The following is a 23,685-nucleotide window of genomic DNA, read 5'->3' as shown; positions in this document are numbered from 1 at the left end:
CTCAGTCATCGTTACCCTTTCTGTAGGTTATCATTGACCGCTCTGTGCGGTCGGCTCCCATGTGGGATCTCGTTTGGCATAGCACAGGGCCTGCTTATTCCTCCTCACACACCTAACAACTCAGACAACCCCCAGTTACGATAACACACACACCGCCTTGCCCGCTATGGTTTTTAGGGCTTTCTAGCCCTTATTTGTATCATGATTGACCTACCCTCATGTCTGTCCTTTGTTGACAAAGCTGAACATCTGTAGTCAAAAGAGAATCTCTGACTTGGTGCAGCAGTGGCTCCAGGGCATTCGGGATTCTGGGTGAGTCACGAGGTAGGAGTCTGGGGAAAGCTGTAAGTCATTGGCTTGATTTTAGGAGTTGTAGTGCTTTCTCTGGCTTTCTCTTTCACTTTTCTCTCTGAATTTTATTCTGTTTAGAACTATTTGAAGGAAAGCCCCTCTAGCAAACATTAGCAGCAAGAAAGAAGGGGATTAATAAAAGACTCACACCGTCCTAGTGACTTGAAGGTGAGGGAGATGGGACATGAAAGACCTTTCAAATCAGATTTTGTGTTTTCACTTTGGGTTACCCACTTAGAAAGGGAGGATACAACTATCCACCTTGATGCATGTCTTTATTATGGAGTAAAACTTTTTCACTTTTCTAGGTTGAACAGATTGAAGCAGGGACACCAGGCCGACTCAGGGTGGTAGCTAAATCCACCAATGGTGACGAAATCATCGAAGGAGAGTACAATACGGTAAGGAATGCACCCAGGTCAATTAGAAAGCAAATAATTAGAAGCAAATTTGCTTCATTAGAAAGCAAATAATATGCTTATTGAATATTTGCTGGGTACTTAAAATGGCTATTTGCTCTTTCCAAGACCCTTGGTTCTATTCCCATTCTGAGACATCTTTATTATTTGTGATACTGTAATTTGTTTCGGTGCTGGGATAGCTTCGGATTTTCTCCACTGCAACTTGAAGTATCGCTTGTCAAATGGCTGTAAAAAGGCATCAGCATTTTTAAATGAGCTAGAATTTCTCTGTCCCAGGTTCTTCCCTTTCATCTCCCCAGCCCACCACTTTTAATATTTAAGTGAATTCAGTCGTGGGCTCTGCTGCCTTTGTCTTTAAACTTGTTTAGGTTTATTAAGGAATTGTTAGCAACCCTTTTCTTAACAATAAGTGGATAAAGATTTTTGCTATATCATGTCCAAAGGATTTTTTTTTAAAAGATTGTAATTTGTTTAAACTCTTGCATTAATTTCTTAATGAAATACTTCTTTCCAGGTCTGGATGAATCAGATTGGCTTAGTAAGCAAAGAAAAGTGGATTAAATAATTCATGCAAAGCCTTTTTGTTAATAGTCACAACATGTTAATAATTTTTCAGGTATTGCTGGCAATAGGAAGAGATGCTTGCACCAGAAAAATTGGTTTAGAAACCGTGGGAGTAAAGATAAATGAAAAGTAAGAAAAAATCTTTATGATATTTCACTGACTATTTTTTCAAGTATTTGTAATATTAGTACTGGAGTTTTAGATTTTTAAAGTTAATTTCTCCATAGTTGGTGAGTTCCCCTTTTAAGCTTAGAAAAAAATCTTCTTTTCTGTTTGTTTGTTTTTTTGTTTTTTTTTTCCTTTTCAAAATCTAAATGAGAGATACACTGGCTTGCTTTTTGTTTCTTTATACGTGTACAGAAAAAGATCCAACCCCCCTCCCGTCCCCCCCAGTTACTTGCAGTATGTGCTTTAGCTTCATTAAATATGTAGATTTGAACCATGTTGAAAGCTACCAAGTTTTAGGAATGCTAGAGAGGACACTACATTTCTAGTGACAGCTGCAAGTATGAGAACCTTTATTTCTTCAAGGGTTTTAAAAGTTAAAATCCTTTGCCCTGGATACCCCTGCCCTGGATAACTGAGGCTCTGGGATCTGCTTATGGGAGCAGCATGGAGTATTTCCCAATATTGCCTTTCTTAAATACAAGTAAAAACGAGTGCCGTGAGTGGCAGGCTCCCTTGGAGTACGGGCAAGCTGTTATTCTTTGCAGGAATCACATTTATTCAGAAGAGATATCTAATCTCACTATGAGGATTTTTTTTCCTTCATTTTTTGTCATAACCTGGTTAGCCAATTTCTAGTTGGGTCCAAGGTTTAGATTTTGTATAATGTTAACGGCTAACATTTACTCTGTACTTACTGTGAGCCATTGACTGCTGTGCTGGATGTTTTATACTCTTTCTCCTTCAATCCTCACAACCCCTTAAGGTAGATGATGGTGTTCTTTTCCTTCTTACTATTATTTTCATTACCATTGTTGCCATTTATAGGAGGGGAAATGAGGCTTAGAGATGGTAAATAGCTCTCCCGAGATCATAGAGGTAGTAACTGACAGACCTGGTGATTATAATTTAGAATTCTTAACCACTGTGTTTTAGTTTTCCCATCCAGGGTTTCTTATCGCTGTCTTATTCCTTCAGTTTTCAAAATAGCAATCAGAATTGTCTCTAAGCTTTTGCTTCCTCTGAGTTTTTGTTGTTTGTTTGTTTGTTTGTTTTGTTTTGGTAGTACATTAGAACATGGCCCTCGGCTAGAGTCACGATTTGGGGTTTCTTTGGGAGAAAAAGGATTTTGTTCTACTTAGTAAATAATGGTAATTAATGATCATTTTTTTGAATTGAATCAATTTGCAGGACTGGAAAAATACCTGTCACAGATGAAGAACAGACCAACGTGCCTTACATTTATGCCATTGGCGATATTCTGGAAGGGAAGCTGGAGCTCACCCCAGTAGCAATCCAGGCAGGAAGGCTGCTGGCTCAGAGGCTTTATGGTGGCTCCACTGTCAAGGTGAGTGTCATGGCTGTCACCCACTGAGATACTGTTTTTAATAACACTCCCAGTTCCCTATTTAGGGACAGTTGGGAATTTTCCAGGTCTTGAATAATTCAGTTATTTTGATGATGGCATCTGAGATGTGTTTTATTAGCTGTATTCCAAACAAGACCTTGTCAAGACTGCTGTACCTTTGTGACTTTATTATGAAAATAGTCACTCTTGGAATCACACTAAGAATACAATGAGCTTGATGAATCAAGTTTCAGCACTGTAATGTTCCATCTACTCATAATAGTTGCATTGTACATCAGTTTCATTATTAGCAAATTAAGTAATTTTTTTATGGCACCTCTCTAGGCTGTATAAAAGGATTTGGGGACCTCGGAAATAATATCAATGTGCAGAGCTGCTTGAACCAATATTCAGGCTTTATTCCCCTTCCCTTCTAAAAATATGTCTTCCGCTCTTGGAATGTTGAATGTGTTACATTAATGTTTATAAAGTGGTTTTAAAAGTCAGTGTAGGAAATTGAAACTCTAAGGTATGTTTCATGGGACTAGATGGCGAAAATAATAAATATACTGTAAGACTATTTTTTAGAGCAGTTTTCGGTTTACAGCAGAACTGAGAGGAAGGTGCAGAGATTTTCCACATATCCTTGCCCAGACACATGCAAAACCTTCCCCATTATCAGTAGTCCCTCCCTAATTATTTTTTTAAAAGGATTCTAGAAACATTAATTGTAAAGAATTTAGTCACTATCCATTTTCCTTATGCATAAATCATCATGGGTAGAATTAGGTTGGTTAGAATAAGGGAAACCTCAAAGAATGCTGGTAGTAAAATTTGTAACGAGCATCTTGAGTATACCTGGGTTTAGTTTGGATTGTAGCATAATAAAATCTTATATTTTGAAATTAACAAGATTGAGGATAAAAAGGGTTTTGAGTTCCAGGTTGTCTGATCATCCAGGGAATAGCAGTCTGTTGGTTTTGTATTACTATTTGAAATAAACTTAACTATCTCTTTGAGTGAGTTGCATCTTATATTCATTGTTAGAGTTTAGTATCTGGTAAACCAAGAAAGCGTATTTAGAAATATAGCTTGAGATGCATTTGATTTGTTTTTGACCTTATATCTTTGTGGATTCCTAAAATGGAAAGAAATACTATTGTATACCAACAATAACCAAAGGGTATACATGGAAAAATTTGCTCCCCAATAAATTTGAAATCATTGTAGCACAAAATTTCTAAAAAGAAAAAGACATTAATGGATCCGTCAACTTACTCTGGCCGTATCCGTCCATGTGGGGGTATAGAGCTATATTCTAGCATCTGACAGGACACTCACAGGTTAGTACTCAGCCTAAATCTGGAGGACCTCCCTGCAGATCTCAGGGGTTCTCTTTGTGCGGCTCTGCCCTTTTCGGGGTTCTGCCCTGCAGCGGTTGTCCAATGTCTGAAAAGTGTTGCTTCATATTTGTCTGGTTTTCTAGTTGTTTAAATCAGGAAGGTAAATTTGGTCCCTAATACATTTATGGCTCTAAGTGGATGTTTTCCTTTACTTTTGCATCCGAATTCCAAAGGTTTATATTCTTAGAAGACAAGGATTATATTGTTTCTAGAGGAAGACACATTTTAAAGATTTCACACTACTGTTTTCAGAGAGGGAGAATTCAGTTTCTCATATTTTAAATGCCTCACCTCTATGTACAAATGTGACAGGGTAGGTTTTTATCAAATAGCATTTACAGACATATTTGGCATTTACATAATATTTTTCCCAATTCACCTCAGCATATTAAAGGCTCTGAGAAATCTGATAGTTGAGAAACCTATTTGTTTGCATAACATAGCATTTTATGACTTCTTTGACTTCAGAACCCTTTTGTCATCTATGCCTATTAACAAAACATGCTTTGGAAATACTGTCATAATCACTAACTTTTTTTGTTTCTGTGGTTTTTATTACATTTTCATTTCATTCTAATGGCTGCATAATGTTACACTGAGAGTACATGCTGTAGAGCCACTTCCTTATTTGCATTTTAAAGCCACTCCAGTATTGCCACTATTGATGAATACTGGAGCATTGCTCAGCGAATGCATGTAGCTTCTTCCATATATTACAAAGTTATTACTATAGATTTCTAAGAATGGGGTTATTGGGCCAAAAGGTATAAAATACTTTTTATGGCTCTTAATATGTGTTACCTAATTGATTTTCCAAAGAAGTCTATTAGTTTCTATCACCTGTAATGAGACCATCAGCGTTGGGTACACTAGCATTGTTTTTGGCTGCTTTTTCAAAGGTAGAAAACGTATGTTATTGTTGGTAACATCAGTTGGCAGGTGGATGGAGAAGCCACATGCTTCATTTATTCGTGACTAGTCTTTTTTTTTTTTTAATTGGGCAATATTGGGGAACAGTGTGTTTCTCCAGGACCCATCACCTCCACGTCGTTGTCCTTCAGTCTAGTTGCAGAGGGCGCAGCTCAGCTCCAAGTCCATTTGCTGTTTTTCAATCTTTAGTTGCAGGGGGCGCAGCCCACCATCCCATGCAGGAATTGAACCAGCAACCTTGTTAAGAGCCTGCGCTCTAACCAGCTGAGCCATCCGGCCATCACCCCCCCCCCCCCCCCCCCCCCCCCCGGCAGCTTGTTGTCTTCAATCTCATTGTAGAGGGCGCAGCTCACTGGCCCATGTGGGAATCGAACTGGCAACCCTGTTGTTCAGAGCTCACTCTCTAACCGCCTGAGCCATCCGGATTCCTGACTAGTCTTGCCAGACTTTAAACCTCTGCTAAAACTTCGTCCCATCAGTTAATGGTTCTCAGAGGAAAGGTTTACATCTGGAATTTCCATAGTTTTGGTAGAAATTTGTTAGTTTGCTTTCCTCCCCTACTTTTGAACCGTTTTGAAGTATATCCTTTTTTGAGTTATAATTTTTCTCTCATTATAACTCTTCTTCACCTATAGTGTGACTATGAAAATGTTCCAACAACTGTATTTACTCCTTTGGAATATGGTGCCTGTGGTCTTTCTGAAGAGAAAGCTGTGGAGAAATTTGGGGAAGAAAATATTGAGGTAAGTTCTACTCTTTATACCTATGTTAAGTTACTACTAATTTTGTTTTCAAAATTTAAAGTAATTTCAAGCATACAGAAAAGTTGAAAATAGTACAAAGAACTTCTGTATGCTCTTTATCCAGACTCACTTATTATTAATATTTTGCCCATTTGTTTTATACTTTTCATATTCTCTCCCTCTCTGTATGTATTTTTTTCCCTGAACCATTTGAGAGTAAGTTCAGTGCCTCTTTACTCCTAAATACTTTAGTGTGTGTTTCCTATGAATTGGATCTTTTTTTATGTAACCGCAGGATAGTTATGTTTAGGAAACTTAATATTGATACAATACTTTTATTATCTGATCTACCTTCTATTTTTCACTTTCATCAGTTAACCCAATAATACTTACTTCTTTTTAAAGCTACTTTTACTGATTTTGTTTATTATTAAAACAATATTGTTAGAAATATGGAAAATACAAAGAAGAAAATTAAAAGTTAACTACATTTCTATTGTGTTGTATTAGTATTTTTCCCCCTACCGTTACCCTCTAATTTACACTAACTTTGCCACTCACCATTTATCATATAGTCAAGGATGCTATTTTCATATACACAGATAATGGTACACAAACGGACTGCTGTTTTAAATCATTTCGGGAAAAGTTTTTAGTAAAATCTGCTAAAAGACCAGATTTGTAAATCAAAGTAGACTTTACGATATGAGTCTATTTTAAATCTCTCAGCAATCTTTTTCTTTATATATGCATTAGTAGTAGCATATAATACCTTGGTCTATTAGTAACACATTATTAACCTTTTTTTTCCGATTCTAAACATAGTATATCCCCATAAGAAGTTTGAAAAATTAAGAAACTGTAAAAGAGGACATTTTAATTCATGAAGAGAGAACTATTAATATTTTGGCATATTCTGGTCTCTGAGTGATTTATATGTGTTTATATATATTGTGTGTAATTTTGTGTAGGTACATAATGCTTAAAATTTTTTTTAACAGTGTGATTAAGTTACACGTCATTTTCTGTCCTTTAAAATTAATATTAGGTCACGAGCATTTCCCCTTTAAAACACTGTTTTTTAAATAGCTCGTGTAATCTTTCCTTTTAGGAATGCTGTACAATAATTTGTTACTCCATTCTTTTATTAGATTGTTTACAGTTTTTCACTATTATTAATGGAATGATGAACTTCTTAATTATTCATTGTCTGCTTCTCTGATTATTTTCTGAGAATAGGTTCCTAGCAAAGGTTTTTAAATTTTAAGGTTCTTAATATATCATACTTCTTGACAATCTTTGGATTTTATTTTATTAGAATTTTAATTTTTTATTGTAAGAGTAATGCATTTGAGTTGAAGAAATTTTGAAGAATGTAAGGGAAGTAGGAAACAATTACTTGTAGAGTTATGGCTGTAACAGCAATTGTTAGCAGTTGGGTTAATTTCTTTCATCATCTTTTCTCTGTAATTGTTGTGATGCTATGATACTATACATTCAATTTTGTAACCCACATTAAAAAAATTCACATCATTTTATAATATGAAAAGAACACTTACATGTCTACACAATTAGTATGTTTTTAAAGGCAGCCAATCATATGTTTCTAATTGAGGCTAGCAGTTGGAAGAGAAAATAAGTCCCTTTAGTCATCCAGGGCTTAAGCTTTTTTTTTTTTTTTTTTAATTTTATTGGGGAATGTTGGGGAACGGTGTGTTTCTCCAGGGCCCATCAGCTCCAAGTCGTTGTCCTTCAATCTAGTTGTGGAGGGCGCAGCTCAACTCCAAGTCCAGTCGCCGTTTTCAGTCTTTAATTGCAGGGGGCGCAGCCCAGCCTCCCATGTGGGAATTGAACCGGCAACCTTGTTGTTAAGAGCTCGCGCTCTAACCAACGGAGCCATCCGGTCATCCCTCCGGAAGCTCAGCGGCAGCTCATAGTCTTCAATCTAGTTGTGGAGGGTGCAGCTCACTGTTCAGAGCTCGTGCTCTAACCAACTGAGCCATCTGGCCACCCCCAGGACTTAAGTTTTTGAAGCATCAGTGAGGATGTCTGTGTGTCCTTCCATTTGCCCATCTTCCCGCCCTCCTTTTTTTTTCCTTCAATACTTTTGGTGAATAATGCCAAAGGAGGAAATGTCTTTAGAAGCATTTTACAAGAGAACTATATAGTTGCTATAATTGTTCCTGGATCTTAACTTGTTTCTTGCCCAAAGTTGTCATTCCTATAAGATAACAAGACAGTGTTGGTGGGTTTGTTTGTGGGGTGTTTTTTTTTTGTATTTTTATGCAAGACAGCAAGTAATTATATGGCTTCATTCTCTCATTTGCTTGTTCTTTGTTGTTATTGTTACTTAAGGTTTCCTCTTTTGAGGTTGAGATGTCATTAAGGGATGAGCTTATAGCAAAAGGGTCTGACCAAGGAGATTAAAGTCATTTACTCTCTGACCAGATTCTTAGTCCATGAATTTTATTATTTAACGAAATCTAATTACTAAAGAGCCTCCACTGTCTTTGCACCGCAGCTAATGTTTGACAAACATCCTTCTTCAGATGATGGGTCTAATTGTGCTCATATCTTCTTAGGTTTACCATAGTTACTTTTGGCCATTGGAATGGACGGTTCCATCAAGAGACAGCAACAAATGCTACGCAAAAATAGTCTGTCATATGAAAGACAATGTAAGTACATGCAATTCTCATTTAATCCTTTCAACTAACTTCATTTTGTTTTTAATATGTAGCTCTATTTTAATCACATGCTACACACTGCCTTCCTTTACTGTCTTACCTCAGTGGTGCAGACGGTATCCCAGGGCAAGGACCGTGGTGGCAAAGCTTTATTCCCCCTCGGCCTCACATAGGAGGCAGGCAGTCAAAACTTGCTGAGTGAGGGAACCAGAGGGACAACCTGAGGACTGTTGGTGTTTGTGTGTGTGAAAGGGAACCAGTTAAGTCATCGATACCTAAAAATAATGACAGAACGAAAAAGAGTAGGAGTATTGCAGGTTTATATATCCTAAGCAGCTGGCATAAATGAGAAAGCTGTCATGGGAAAGAGTGCTTAATTGGGTTCTGATTTAAGATTTCATTGCTTGCTGCTGCTTGGAACAATCGGAAACGAAGGCCTCTGGGCAAATTCCTTGACCTCACAGAACTGGTTTCCATACTTACAAAGTGATTGAATAAATCACTGTTTTTCAAACTTCTCTCACTGCTGCCCGCATTTTATATTGTGACCCAGGACACACGTATGTCTGTACACATTTACTCTATAAGTGTGGTGAATGAAATCTTACGAGAACTGGTGTTTTTAACTTACTGGGATCTTGAAGAAAAAATGTCTTCAGTAAAAATAGAAACGATGCTAAAGAATCCATATGTTAAAAGCCTAATAAACTCATAATTTTCCTATCTTGGGGTTTTAATATTAAGCTGTGTATCCTGGTTAGAAATTACTGCTTCAGACAGATGCATGGTGGCAGACTGCTTTTTACAGATCCCAGGGTTTTAGGAAAACCTGGATCCTCTGCAAAACAAGTCATCATGGATATATTTAATAACTGAATATGTTAGGATAACCCCATAGCAAGCTATACACATTTGACATAAAGAACAATTTCACGTGGAGTCTTTTTTTTTTTTAGACAAATTTTATTAAAAGTTTATTTGTATGAGTATACGTTAGACAGAAAGTTGAATAATTGTGCCAGGACACTTGCTATATAATGGCAGAGCTGGAATTCAATCCCAGGCAATATATATCCCATGCTATTAACTATTATCCTATGCCCGTGTAGTCTTTTGCATTCCTTCCTGATCCTGTATCCCTCACTTCTTCCCTACCCCAGAGGCAACACTGTCTTGATGTTGGAGTATCTCACCTGTTCATGTTTTTATATGTTTGCCACCTATCGTGTATCCATAAACATTATGCATTGTGGTTTAATTGAGTGGTATCCTCAGTTAAATAGAAGCCTGCAACTTTTTTAATCTCATTTTTTGAGATCTACCCGCATTATTACACGTACATCTAGTATATTTTAAGACCTAGTATATTTCGTGCTTTATTCATCCATATACTCAACCCCTGATTGTCAGGATGCATAATGTAAGGCCAGTGTGGACTACAGTGCAGTACTGTGGCAGCAGAACGCCCTTGCTGAGTGTTTCCCACAGAGGGACTGAAGTTTCGGTAAGGCTCTGCACCCCACAGCCCGAGTTGCCTCCTCTGCTTTGAGGAGATCGGACTAGTCCAGCTCAGGCAGTGTTGACTCTGAAAGTCTGAACAGTAGAATGCATCCCATTTTTCTGCTCTTGGCAGAGGTTCACCTGAGTCTGGGATTTAGAATTTATCCAGAAGAATTCCCACACAGGTATTTCAGAGTTGCCAAACAGTTTTCTATTGGTACCAGACATTTTCAGATTGGAAGCGTCCTAAGTCTAATTGTGCTATCTATCCCTAAAACTTTAATTAAAATGATTTTTTAATTTGAATGACTACTCTTAAATGTTTCAGCTATCACAGATAGTTTATCTGGAGCTTTGAGACAATCAGACAGAGGAGACGAGGACACAACTGTCCTTTCAAAGTGTTTTCTAGAACATGCGGGTGCTTGTCGAATTGCAGACATTTTGCTTTTAATGTTTTTCCTCCTCATCCCTTGTGGCCAGTTCTTGTCTCTTCTTGGTCGATGTGATCACCACACCCTGTATGTACGGGCCATTGTTGGAGTTATCGTCAGCCTAAACAACTTTTAGCAACAAGCATTAATATAAGTCTTTGGCCATTTCTGAATGGGGTTTTTAGAATACACTGAGGACCTATTCCATGCTGTGAAGGGAAAAAAAAATATCAGTGTAATTTTATTATTTTGTTTTATATCTTAGGAACGCGTTGTGGGCTTCCACATACTGGGTCCAAATGCTGGAGAAGTTACACAGGGCTTTGCAGCCGCGCTCAAGTGCGGACTGACGAAGCAGCAGCTGGACAGCACCATTGGAATCCATCCCGTCTGTGCAGAGGTGGGTCACCGGCACTCACATAGCTCTGTTTAAGTGCACAACATCCAGCTTACAAGTGGCAGGTCTAGGGCTCTGAAGCCAGTGTTCTTTCTGCTGTTCTTGAGTTGCTTCTGTACCTCCTCACAGCGCATGAATGAGTGGGAACACCTCAAAAGAAGGCCTTGTCTCTAGAATCTATATTTCCTCTTTCAAATATTTTTTGTTCCTGGTATGAACTGGATAGTACTGTTACGCTATGAAATGGTAAAAGCTATGAGAGTGATTTGTAGAGATGTGCCTTAAATCTTTTATCACATGTCCTAAATTCTTTCCATGGCAGTCAGCTAATAATGCCATTCATACTCAGAAAGAGCTTCAGTACTGGTTTCCTTGGAGCCACTGTGAGACTAACTGGTATGTCTGTTTCTTTAGCGTTTATATCAAAGAATGAGATTTGAAAGCGATGCTTTTAAAAGATTGAGCAAATGACAATAGAATTGGAAATTGACCACTCCGGGCCTCTGGGTGTCAGTGTTTCTTCATGTTTGTCAGTGGTTATCCAAGAGTTGAATATTGTGATGCTTACTGTTAAAGTAGCGAATGTAAATCAAAAATGTTGGAGAACTTGGTAAAGGTTGGGAGGCGGTATTTCATATTACACCGGCTTAAGTGTGGAGTTCGTTGCAGCTCTTATCTGGCCACCATAGTCAATGGTATCCACGGTGTACATTGTGCACGCACGCACACGTGCTCGCTCCTGCCAGATTTCATTCAGCATCTTGTTAACTGGTTCTTTATAGCCTTTCTTTATAGCCTTTGCACAACTGAACTCTTTGCTGAGTATGAAATGTCAGCTTGGAGGAATATTTTAGTTCCTTTTGCTTTGCCATTTCTATGATTAGGGGTAGTATCCTCCTCTAAATTCATAAGCACCTGGCTGGGATGGTAGCATGAAATAGTAACATGTTCAGTGACTGGGGCATCATTCATAGAAAACTGCTGTCTTGTGAACTAAAACTAAGCTTCAAAAATATAACATAAAAATTGAAAAGAATCTAGATTAATGCTCTTGAAGAATGTGCGATACAGCTTTTATTCAGTGTTATGACTAAGACTATCACTATCTGCCTAGGGAAGGAGCCAATTAATTCTTTTTCTTTTTCCCAAAAAAACACTTACAGTGAGTGTGTTAGTTTCCTAGGGCTGCCGTAACAGTGTAAAACAGACTGGGTGGCTTAAAACAGCAAATATTATTTTCTCACAGCTCTGGAGGCTGGAAGTCTGAAATCAAGGTGTCAGCAGGGCCGGGCTCCCTCCCGACACTCTGGAAAAGAATCCTTCCTTGCCTCTTCTAACTTTTTGTGGTTGCTGGCAATCTTTGATGTTCCTTTACTTATAGATGCCCCGCTCCAATTTCTGTCTCTGTCTTCACATGGCCTTATCTTTGTGGGTCTGTGTCCAAATTTCCCTCTTATTACAAAGACATTAGTCATTGGATTAGAGCCCACTGTAATCCATCATGACCTCATCTTATCTTGGTTATATCTGCAAAGACCCTATTTCCAAATAAGGTCACATCACGGGTCCCGGGGCTGATGACTTGAGCAGATCATTCTGGGGGACTTAATTCAATCCACACAGTGAGCTATTCAAACATTTTGATGCCAGTCCAAGATACATAAAAGCTACCACAATCCTCTCCAATATGAATGAAAAGGTAACTTCCCAATTTACATACATGTGTCTAATTTTTTAATCTGAGCTCAGCTGTCATTGGGCTGGTAAAGAGACTGCCGTGGGCCTGACTCCTGCCGCCCCACTTGGTTGTGTTGTGTTGTGATCCAGCAGTGGTGAGCCTGGCAGGATGGCTGCCAGCTGGGCAGGGAGATACATTGAAGAGGCAGGACGTCCTCCTGAAGGTCCTGCCTAAAGGGAGGCCAGCCAAAGGCCTGTTCTCTTGGTATATATACCTGGCACATTTGGGAACCGAACCTGTTTTAAACACTGGCTGCTGTGCATCTCCATCTGTTGGTGCTCTTATGACTTTGAAGCTCAGAAGCTCATGTTCCACTGCTTTGATAGGGCTTTTTTTTTTTTTTTTTTTTTGCCTTTTTTCCAAGCTGGTGGCTGATGAATGAGATAAAAAAGGTGGGTGCTGTCTCACTCTGTGGACGCATTTGTTGTGCAGTTATGTGCCTAGCATAGTGGTAGTCACTTGGGGATACAGCAGGGGGTTTAAGACGCAGTTAAGAGCAGGGAGGCAGAGGAGTGACGTGCCAATTACAGTTCAGCATGACGGGTCCTAGCATCAGGGTACGTAGTATAACGTGGTGTTTGGAGTAAGGATGTCGGGACAGGTGGTTAAGGGTGGATTTCTTGCCTGAGACCAGGAGGGTGTGTTGTTAGCCAGGCAGAAGGAACACCAAGTAAAAGGCGTCTGTGGGAAACACCCTTAGTGTACACACACACACACACACACACACACACACACACACGAAGTGTAAACCAAGGTGCAGTGTATTCTGACTACCCTGGGGCATTGGGATTCAGCTGAGAGAAGTTTAAAGCAGGGGAATAACATGATGAGGTATGTTGTTGAGAGAAATCACTCTGGCCACGGTGTGAAAAATGGACCAGAGGAGACATGCACGTCTAGAGGCGAGAGAGAAGGTGGGGGTAGCCTGAACTGGGGTGCTGGCGGTGGAAATTGAGACACATTGATTGATACATTGAAATAGGAAATAGAGTTGACAGTACTGGCTAACTGATTGGAAATGAGAAGAGGGAGAACAGAGAATGATTCACATTTGGATTGCAGTAGGAAGCAATAGTAGGGGGAGCAGGGTCCAGGGGCATGAATGTGTGTGTGTCAGGCGCCCTGCTCTGTGTGTGTGAGCTTACATAGTCCTTAGATGAACCCCATGAGGTAGGTGGCTGTGGTATCCCCATCTGACAAATGAGGACAGAGAGGTTGAGTAACTTGCCCCAGCTCGGACGTGGCAGAACCGGAATTCACACCCAAGCAGTCTGACTCCCAAGGCACCACTGTACAGATGACACTCTGTGTCCACAGGCCTTTCTACAATACTCGATGTAGATTTTAATACATGGAAATGATTACTGATGGCAACATGAGCGTGGTGGAGACACACAGCCCTGGGTTGTAATCTCAGCACATTCTTCTCAGTGCACCTGGCCACGCCACCCAGCTTTTCAGAAGTTTGCTTACCACATGAAATAAAATACAGATAATATGTAACTCTCAGGGTCGATAAGCAGTGCTGTGTGGGAAGTGCCGTGGAGAGTTCCTGGCATGCGGTACACACTCAGTGACTACATCTGTTAGCTGGGTTTCCCCAGGGTATTTCATTACAGAAGGTGTGGCTTGACTGAAAGGTCATCATTACAGTATTTTTAAGGGGATGGGACTGGGGAAAGACGTATATTTTGAAAAAGCTCCTCGGGTGATTAAAAAACCCCTGGTTATAAACCACTTGCTTAGAAACTATATTTTGAAAAACCAAGGCTTCTTTCTAACCCCTGACTATGTGTATCTTTTCTAAAGCTTCCTGATTGAGGGAAGGTGAAATTTGACTGACGGGATTTTTAGGGATTGTGCTGGGTTCTGACTTGGACAGTGATTGGATTTGCTCCTGGATCTACTGTTTTTCCATGTCCAGCCACCTACTATACAGGGGTGCTACTCAAAATGCTGCCACGGAATGTTTATCACGAGTGCATAATGACACGGGCATGAAGAAGAAAGGTTTAGAAACTTGAGTCATTTGTTAGTATCTGATGCAATAATAAAATATTGCGTTTTAATTTTACATGGCTTTTAAAAATTCATTTTCCTAATACATTTTTATTGAATTTCACAAATGTCAGCCCATTGGCTGGATTAGAAATAATAAATTAAAAACTGGTCTTGAGTACTACTTTAGAGTGTTCACAACTAGCGACAGCTTCCGGGACAGCTGTGGGTGGTTCGCGGAATGAAGCATTGAATAAAGTCTTCCATACTATTTCCATACAACAACCCAGGCAATTGAGCAGTCTTTGGCTCTAAGGAGTAATTGCTTAGAAAAGTTGACAAATTCCTCAGTTGAGACTTTGCTCTTTGGAGCAAAATCATTTCCAAAGGTTTGCTTCTGTAGTTGCTCTCAGTGGAGGAGGGGCTACTCTAGTTTTAACTGGAAGCCCCTTTGTGTCAGTATGAGAGGGATCCTTAAGGGCTGGGAGCTCAGTAATCATTAGCGTTATTCAGTGTGAAGATAGTACGGTGGTCGTTTACGCTGGACAGCGGAGCAGCAGTAATTGAATGGGAAACTGGTCGTACATCATTGGGAGTGATGATTTCAACTCATCGAGTTTATTTGTAGTGGAAATATAATAGCTCAAGAGGAAGGAACATTAGAAAAGACGCCTGTGAGATGTCTTAAAATGAATTTTAGTACCACACATCAAAAGTTTTGTGTTTTAATAGTCAACATAATCACAGTCTAGAGTGAGGGCGTCTTGTGAGGCTGGGAGGCGTTGGGGCCAGATACGGATGTGAGTGAATGCCTCCAGCCAACATTTGGCCCTTTGTAAGTGTTCTTTGTGTTGGGATAGAAAAGCATGAAGGGGCAGCCTCTGTGCTCACTTTGTAAAACTGTGTTTTTATGAAAATTGTAAAGCAGCTATGTGCAAATAAAATCTTTGTAAAAACTGACCCCATCAGTTTTTTCGTGTAAACTAATCCACAGTGGCAGTACATTGGCTTTCCCATCTTTTCAACATCAGCGTGTTATCAGTATTAGGAACTAGATAAGCGCTCTTTTTTTAAAATCTGCTGCCATTTTTGTTGGGTTTATTTTTCTATCCAAATCTCCTACAAGTTCTATTTCTAAATTAATTCCTGAGAAAGAAAAGCTGGCAAATTCACAAGCCTGAAATTTGTTTTAATGCATTCCCTGGCTCTTTATTTTTCTTCCTTTGTAAAAATTGAAAAGAGAGCGTGTTTGATGGTATTTTAAATTGCCCATGATATCATCCTACTACAGCTATTTTCGTTATTGCATATTGTCTTTCTGTCCTCTTCCACAGTCACATATTTTTTAAACAAAGGAATTTTATTGCTTTTCAGAAGAGTTGTACTAGTTTACAATGTCCTCAGCATTGAATTTAAGAGTGCAAGTGAAAATGTTGCAAAATGCAATGTAAATTTTTCTACAGTAAGTATAAAAGGGATAACTGCTTCAAGGATTTTTATATATCTTTGCTAACAAAGATGAATCTCTTTCCTTATAATAATTATATTTTTGGATGTAAATTGTTCGTAGTTTCTTCTGGCTTCATATTTTAAATGTTTTCAGATATTGGCCATTATTACTGGGGCCTGAATTTTTTGAGATGCTGCTGATGGATTGGTGTATAAGGAAGTAAAAAGGCTTTGTCACTGTTAGGGCTAAAACTGACCAAGGGCTGTTCTCGATATTATTCCTGCTTTACACAACACTATTTTCTCCTTTTATTCAAAATAGTTTTGATGCTGAGTCCTGTTGCTTTGATCAGTACAAGTCAAACTGGCCTTGATTTTTGTGTGTGTGTGTGCTCTTCCCTTTTGTATTACAAACAAGGAAACCAGTTGTTTCTCAGGCGCCAAAAGGGCAGCTGACTATAAAAAATTGCCCAGGTGCCTAGGTCTGCCAACAAGGTTGCAATCACTCAGTGAGTGACTTTTCACTCAAGACCCCCCAAATAAGCTGTGGCCCCAGGTCTGAGCAGGACACGTAATGGCTTGAGAAGGTTGGCCTGGTAGGGTAGGACAGATAGACTATTACAGAGTCTTACAGTGTTACCTTCCAGCTTACTTAGTGTGACGAAAACGGTGTGGACTGGTTTTAATTGTACTCAGCGACCACGTTTCTAAATTTAATTGAGTGAACCCAAAGCCCTTTTATGTTTTCATGCCTGGACAATATAGGTGGACAGTTTGGCTGGTGTTTCTGTTTTGGTGCGTTTTGCCTATAAAAGCAAAGGTTTATTCCTTGCTGGTGCTTTATGGTCACTATGGATCAGCGGCACCTCGGCTGCAGCCGTCTTCACTCCAGGACCAGGCTCATGATGGAGCTGCCTCTCCCCGCCTCCCTGGGGCATTCATTGCTGGCTACATGGCAGCGGGGAAGCGATGTAGGAAAGCACACGGTGGTGTACAGGAGGTGATGCCTCCCACCTCCACACACGTGCCCTTGGCCAAAGCCAGCCCCGGCCCCGTATCTGTGTCCCCGCAGGGCGGAAATGTATAATGCGTGGGCACACGGAAGGTCATCAGAGGGAGTTGAAAGCTCTGTGTGTTTTGGAAACTAATGAAAATCTCACAACAGTTCAGTCAGAATTATAAAGATCTGAACTAAGTGTCAGTGTTAACAAAGAGATCAGATTTGACAGACAATAAGCGAAATATATGACTTAATAACTGATTACTTATCACAGTCATGAAGATAGAATTAAGAGGTAATTCCAGGTGTGCGGCCTGGGCATCCAAGTAGTGGGCATCCATGCCACTCCCCGAGGAGAACCATGTTAAGGGAAGAGAAAGGAGTCAGTGCTGGTCGTGTGAAGTTGGAAGTGTCATCCGAGGTGTTTGTTAGGTCCTGCCGGTGTGTGGCTCAGGAGAGATACAATGGCTGGAGAGACTGCGAACTCATCAGCCTCAAAGGGTGCAGTTGACTGACCGATACCACTAGGCTAGTGTGTGGGTACCTAAAGGTGGGGGCACTGAGGATGGCACCCTGGGGCCGTGCTTTCTGGCCTTGTCATGTCCTGCACGCACGGACAGGGGCAATGTTTGTGCAGCACATGATGTTAATACATTAGGTGGTTGAGGTCTGCAGCCAGCCAGCCCAGGGGTTCCGGCCACCCCAGAGGCTGGGGAAATTGGTGTGTCATGGCCAAGGAGAAGCCACAAAATAAGGAAACAGAAAAGGTCAATCTGATGGAAATAAGAAGAGGAAAGAATTGTTCAAAGGTAGCTGAGATCAACCACAAGAAATGCTACAGGGAGGCTGTGTAAAATGAAGCCTGCAAGGTGCCCTCTAGGTTTGGCAGTTAGTGTTACTGATGAGCTGCAAGAAAGGTGTTCAGGTGGAATGGTGGGGACGGAAGCCAGATTTCCAGTGAAATGAGGAATAAAAATAGACCATAAATGTTAACAGCTTCCATTCTGGCTGTAAAGAGGACAGGAGACGGTGGTGGTGAGAGGTGTGACCATAAGGCTGAGGGAGAATTAGTTCAAGATTAATGCAGCCTAAGAAAGAACCAGTAGAATAAGCAAGGTTAAGAATGAAAAGGGGTGGCAGCAGGTGATGTGTGAAATCAGCACGTGAGGGGTGGGATCCAGAGCCCAGCCTGGCAGGAGGGTGGGGGGCATTCTTGCCCCAAATCATGAAAGAAGGAAAGACAGGTTCCTAAGAACAGGCCTGGGGCCATGGTGCCGAGGTCCAGGGAGGTGGTGGTGACTCGGTTTCCCCTTTGTAGGAAAAGGTCTTATCCCCTTATTACCACCATTCCCTCAGCTGCAAGAACTTCCTTGAACATTTTTTTGGTAGTGTTGGTCTGCTAGTGACAGTCACTCGGCTTTTGTTTGTTTGAAAAGGTCTTTATTTTGCTTTCTTCATGGAAGTAGATTTTTGTTGTTGACCATAGAATTTTAGCTTGACAGAGTTTTTGTGTTTTTTTTTTCCCCCCTTTTAGCTCTTTGAATCTGTGCCGGGTACCTGGATTTTGTTGTCCTCCTTTAAAGAATACCGACTGTGGCTTTCTGCGTCTTTGCTGATTGCCCTGGGGTGGGGGGTGGGGAGGCTCAGAGAGGCCTCTGGACTGCAGCTGGTGAGAACTGGACCGTCTCCCAACACTGGGTGGGCTCTGGGGTCACTTCAGCTTACTGGCTGTGGTTTCTTTCCTGGCCTCGCGGGGCCCTGCTCCCAAGATCTGCAGAGCATGTTGCAAATAGCATGTTGGCAATAGCTTGGATGGCCAGCCAAAGGAGCCTGGATGTGTAATCGTAATGTACTCAACTATTTGAATAGTTGAATACTATGGTATACAGCATATATAGCATCATGTAGTAAATGAGTACTATTTCGTGAAAAATGGAAGAATTAGAGCTATTTGTGTCCACATGAGTGAATTCCAGAAATACAGAATTTGTGCCAAGAAAGCAGGGTAGCGGAAGAGTACATACACCATCTTGCCATTTTCATGTAAAGTTTTTAAAAGCCTACAAAATAAAGCCGGAAGAAATGCGTAAGAATGGGGTGAGCACTGGTTATGGGGGGTGGGATGGAGGTGGCCAGGGAGGGGCACACGTGGGGTTCTAACCGTGTGCATAAAGCCCCCTGAGCTGGACGGGAACGTGGGTCTTTGTAACAATACACTTCATTCCTTTCTGTGGATCCAAAATATTTTCTGATGCATTTCTTTTAGAGAATAGACAAGCAACCAGGGTGACGAGTTTGTTTTAATCATCCTCCTGCTAATAAAATGCTTCATTAGATAATGGAAACTTTTTTTCTCTTTCACCTTGGTTTTAAAATGCTTTTCCCCTTGTATCCTCTGGAGAAATGGAGGAAGCAATCATATTACTTCTCTGTTTCGTTCATTTTTAAGTAGCACTTAACTCCCTCTTGCTAGGTGGTGTGATTGGAAGTGCTCCGGGTGAACTCATTTGCTTCCATGTCTGAGAATCTCGTGCTGTCTCCTCCCGCAGGTATTCACCACTCTGTCAGTGACCAAGCGCTCTGGGGCAAGCATCCTGCAGGCCGGCTGCTGAGGTTAAGCCCCAGTGTGGATGCTGTTGGCAAGATTCCAAACCACTGCCGTGTTTCCTCGCCCAAATCCAAGGCGGAGCTTTCCAGAAGGTTCTTGGGCTTTGACCTGTGTGTCCTGTGCGTACAGCACGCCAGGTCCCCTCGGATCTCATGGGTGGGAGGCGGTGATTGGAAGGCAGACAGCATCACACTGGGGTCACCATGACGGACTCCAAACTGACCTTTGGCATTGCATCGAAGGATGCGTCCATGAAGTCACTGGCCTCAAGCCACGTGGTGGGCCGTGATGGAACAACTGTCGAAGCAGTTTTCGCATGACTTTTCCTTTGTGCGTTTTCTTATTTTCATTGTCAAGCTTTCTCATGTTGATTATGTTTTCTCCTCTTTTCTCCAAGGAGTTAATGATACTCGAGATGAAAAATGTTAATTAACACTTGATTTTTGTCCGAAACCAAGTCATGGCTCGAGGATGCACAGGAGGTGCCTTCTCGCTCCTGACGTGATTTAGCTCACTGTGAGGCGAATAGGCTTGTCCCATGAAAGAGAACTAGCCTGGGATGCAACTGTATTGTTGTACTCAACTGGCTGGTCCAGCAGTGTCTCCCTGCTACTAAGTTACATGTTCCAAACAAGTAAATTTGTGATTCACTCTGGCCAAATTCGCCCCCAGGTGCTACATCACTAATTGCTATTATTTTTAGTTCTGTTTAGGAAAGGAAATGGCTTCTTGGCCAGCCTGTTTGAACTAATATTCAATTGCATGGAACTTGGTAGTCTGGTATGATTTCCACTGTTAGTCATCGTAGAGGCAGGTATACACCTTAGATGGGGAAAACAAGTGAATGTCTTTATTTAGTTTATTGTACGCTGATTGATTTAAGTGAGCTAAAACACTTAACACTTGTTTAAGACTTTTTTGGTAGTGTTAGTAGCTTCATGCTAAAAACAAAATATCACGGCTTTATTTTTCGTGTGTGTTACGTATCTGTGCCTTCCTAAGAACTACATTTATAGGAAAAATAGGTCTTTACACACTTACGATTTAACTCTCTTGTGGTAATTGCTTTTTTTAAGGAAGCTGTTAATATTGTAAGTTATTATTATTATTTTTGAATACAGGTGGATGTGAAGGATTTTCATTTAAAAACCACATGGTTTTGGTTTCTTCTGTTGAATGAATGACTGTACCTGGTGGGATTTTGGCAGAAGCGTTCATGCTTCGTTTGCATCCCGTTTGCATCCCAGTTATTTCAAAGAGGTAATACTCTGCAGTTACAGATTTCTGTGTAAATGTCCTGACGAAGGGTTATATTTAGGCCATCTTCTCACTATATAAGTTGGATTTTAAACATGTGCTGTGGACATCAGGCCTCCCACCAGCGGTTCTTGTAGCTGCTTTTCATTTCCTCCCCTCTGCTTGTATTCTCAGCGACAACATCAGGTGGTTGACTCAGAGTACATATCTTGGTCACCTCAGGGAATTCACACGTCTGCTGGCATTCAGTCAGCAGAGCACCTAACCCTGTCCCCCAGGGCTCTGCCTCACGCCCTCATCCCATCTGGTTATATGGCAAAAATGAGCAAAGGGAAAAAAGGAGAAGGAGACCGAAGCAGCTGACTGTGTTGAGTTTTATTTATTTTTTAAATCTGTTTTGTCTTGGAGTCTGCCAATCTCTGAAGTTAGAACAGTAGGCAGCGTGAGATAGTCGTGCCTAATCATGTGGCTCTCTCTGCTTAGTGAAATAGAAGGTCCTACCCCCCCCAAGAAGGATCGTATTTTAAAGACTTACCTTGTTTAGATTCTGTAATTGTCCAATGTATCGAAATTCATAGTGTGTTCCCGGTATTTTTGTTATAAATCTCCTACGAAAAAACCCCACAATGTTAACCATTAAAAGGTATTGCTGCCCACCCTGTGTGCCTTCTTGTGGAATGTGGTCTTGGGAGTCTGTGCGTGCTTTTGTAGGAGGGTCCTGAGAACCAGCTGCCAAGGAAGCGGCAATGACACTGGGCTCTCAGGTCGGCATGCTGACGTCCCATTTCAGTGGCGTTGGCTTTTCAAATTCCATTGGTCCTGACTGGACCTGTCAGCCTTGATCCTTAGGGCGGCAAAACCACCCCACTCCAGCTCACGCTGCGTCCCAGCACTTCGTATACCCTTGGCTGCCTCTCTCTGGGATTGAGTAAAGAGACAAGAAACGAAGTTATGGGACTCTCCTATGTCCAAGGCACAGTGGATACAAAGTGAATAAACACTGTGATGGTTAAATTAGGTGTCAATGACTGCATTATGGGGTGCCCAGATATTTGACTAAATGTTATTTCTGTGTGTCTGTGCGAGTGTTTCTGAGTGAAATTAGTGTTTGAATCAGTGGACTAGGTAAAGCAGTTTGCTCTCCCCAGCGTGGGTGGGCCTCATGCAGCCCACCAACGCTCTTAATAGAAGGAAGAAAGAATCCGGCTCTTCCTACCTTTTTTGGATTGCTTGAGCTGGGACATCCACCTTCTGCCCTCAGTGCTCCTTGTTCTCAAACCGTTGGACTCAAACCGAACTACATCACCACTTTCCTGGGACGCCAGCTTGCAGACGGCAGATCGTGCGACTTGTGTGACCCAATTCCTTATAATAAATCTTTTCTTGTGTGTATATACGTATATGTACATGTGACTAAAACAAACACACAGCTCACTCTGACGGTGGGTATGGTTAGGTAGGTGGGGGAATGTGTACAGTTACAGGTGAGTTCAGCAGTGAACAAAACATCAGTGATCCTGTCCTCAAGGGGTTTACGTTACAAGTGAGGGAAACAGACAAAAATGACCTAAGTCAATTATATAGAACGTCAGCTGGTGCTGAGGGCCTAGATCTCGTAGGAACAGGCACCATTGGGAGCCCTTGGCGGGCTCTGAGCAGTGGAGGGGTGTGCTTGTGGTCCCACCTACGACTGCCAGGACCCCTGCGGGCTGCGTTGAGGGCAGCCTGAGGCCTGGGGCAGGGTGGAGCCACTGCAGTAATCCAGGGGACAGAAGACGATGTCTTGGTCCAAGGTGGTAGCAGGAGATAAATGATGAGTTAAGTCCTATTCTGACACGTTGAGACTAGAATCAATAGAATTTGGCGTTGGATTGGATGTGCGGTGGGAAAGGGAAGTCAAGGATAACTCCTAGCGTTTTGGGCTTCAGCCGCTGGAAGGATGGAGGCTGAAGGTGCCATTTCACTGAGATGGGAAAACGGGGAGGAGCTGTGGGTTCGAGGGGAATATCATGAAGCTTGAGTTTGGGCTGCCGAGTTTGAGATGCCTGTTAGATGTGAGTAGAGATGTTGAGTAGGCAGTTGGATACACGAGTCTGGAGTTGCAGAAAGAAGTTCAGGATAGAGTTAAATGTCAGGGGTCAGCTCAGAGGGTGTGTGAAGTCCCCAGAATGAGGCCCCCAGGGAACGAGTGCAGGTTAGAAAGGAGGAAATGAAAATCTCTGTTAGAAACCAGCAGCTGCCCCAAAGGAGAACAGGGCGAGAGGATCTCTTGGGAGTTGTTTCCGTGATGAGAGATGGCAGGTTTTAGATCCATAAACACGTGCAGTGTAAGGACATTCTGGGCAGGCAACCAGACAAGATCTGGAAACAAAATGAGAGAGGTGAGTTGTGAGCAGCCCATGGAAGGCCCGGAATAGCAGGCCAGCGCTTTTGGACGTCATTCTGGGCTGTGGGGATCAGGGAAGGTACATAACTGCAGGGACACGACGGGTGAAGGAAGTGAGGCCTTTGCACGTTCCGAGTTCACTTATGCACCCGTGATTCCTCACTCAGCTCACCCTAATCCCAGCCCTGCATAATGGGTGGGCACCTGGGTTGGGAGCAGGTTAGCGCCCTACCCCTTTCCAGACTGAGGCAAGACAGGTTTGAAGCGCAGCTCTGCCACCTCTTGGCCAAGTTATGCATGCTTAA

The 23,685-nt window shown here is 41.5% G+C and overlaps 1 protein-coding gene across 3 annotated transcripts in view; it reads left to right on the top strand.

Moving 5' to 3' along the window:
- The window catches only part of TXNRD1 (thioredoxin reductase 1), a 57,966-nt gene extending 35,868 nt beyond the window's left edge, over window positions 1-22,098 (top strand). For all 3 annotated transcript variants that reach the window (XM_033116419.1, XM_033116420.1, XM_033116418.1), the window contains 7 exons: window positions 660-752; window positions 1,390-1,466; window positions 2,694-2,850; window positions 5,819-5,926; window positions 8,509-8,604; window positions 10,813-10,947; window positions 19,679-22,098. In XM_033116419.1, the coding sequence (XP_032972310.1) occupies window positions 660-752; window positions 1,390-1,466; window positions 2,694-2,850; window positions 5,819-5,926; window positions 8,509-8,604; window positions 10,813-10,947; window positions 19,679-19,741 (729 nt within the window). In that variant the 3' untranslated portion in view covers window positions 19,742-22,098. The remainder of the gene's footprint in view (window positions 1-659; window positions 753-1,389; window positions 1,467-2,693; window positions 2,851-5,818; window positions 5,927-8,508; window positions 8,605-10,812; window positions 10,948-19,678) is intronic.
- Window positions 22,099-23,685: the final 1,587 nt, after the last annotated feature.

Source organism: Rhinolophus ferrumequinum, chromosome 10 (genome assembly GCF_004115265.2).
Source record: "Rhinolophus ferrumequinum isolate MPI-CBG mRhiFer1 chromosome 10, mRhiFer1_v1.p, whole genome shotgun sequence".
Classification (NCBI taxonomy): Eukaryota; Metazoa; Chordata; class Mammalia; order Chiroptera; family Rhinolophidae; genus Rhinolophus; species Rhinolophus ferrumequinum.
This window is presented reverse-complemented; position numbering and strand designations above follow the sequence as displayed.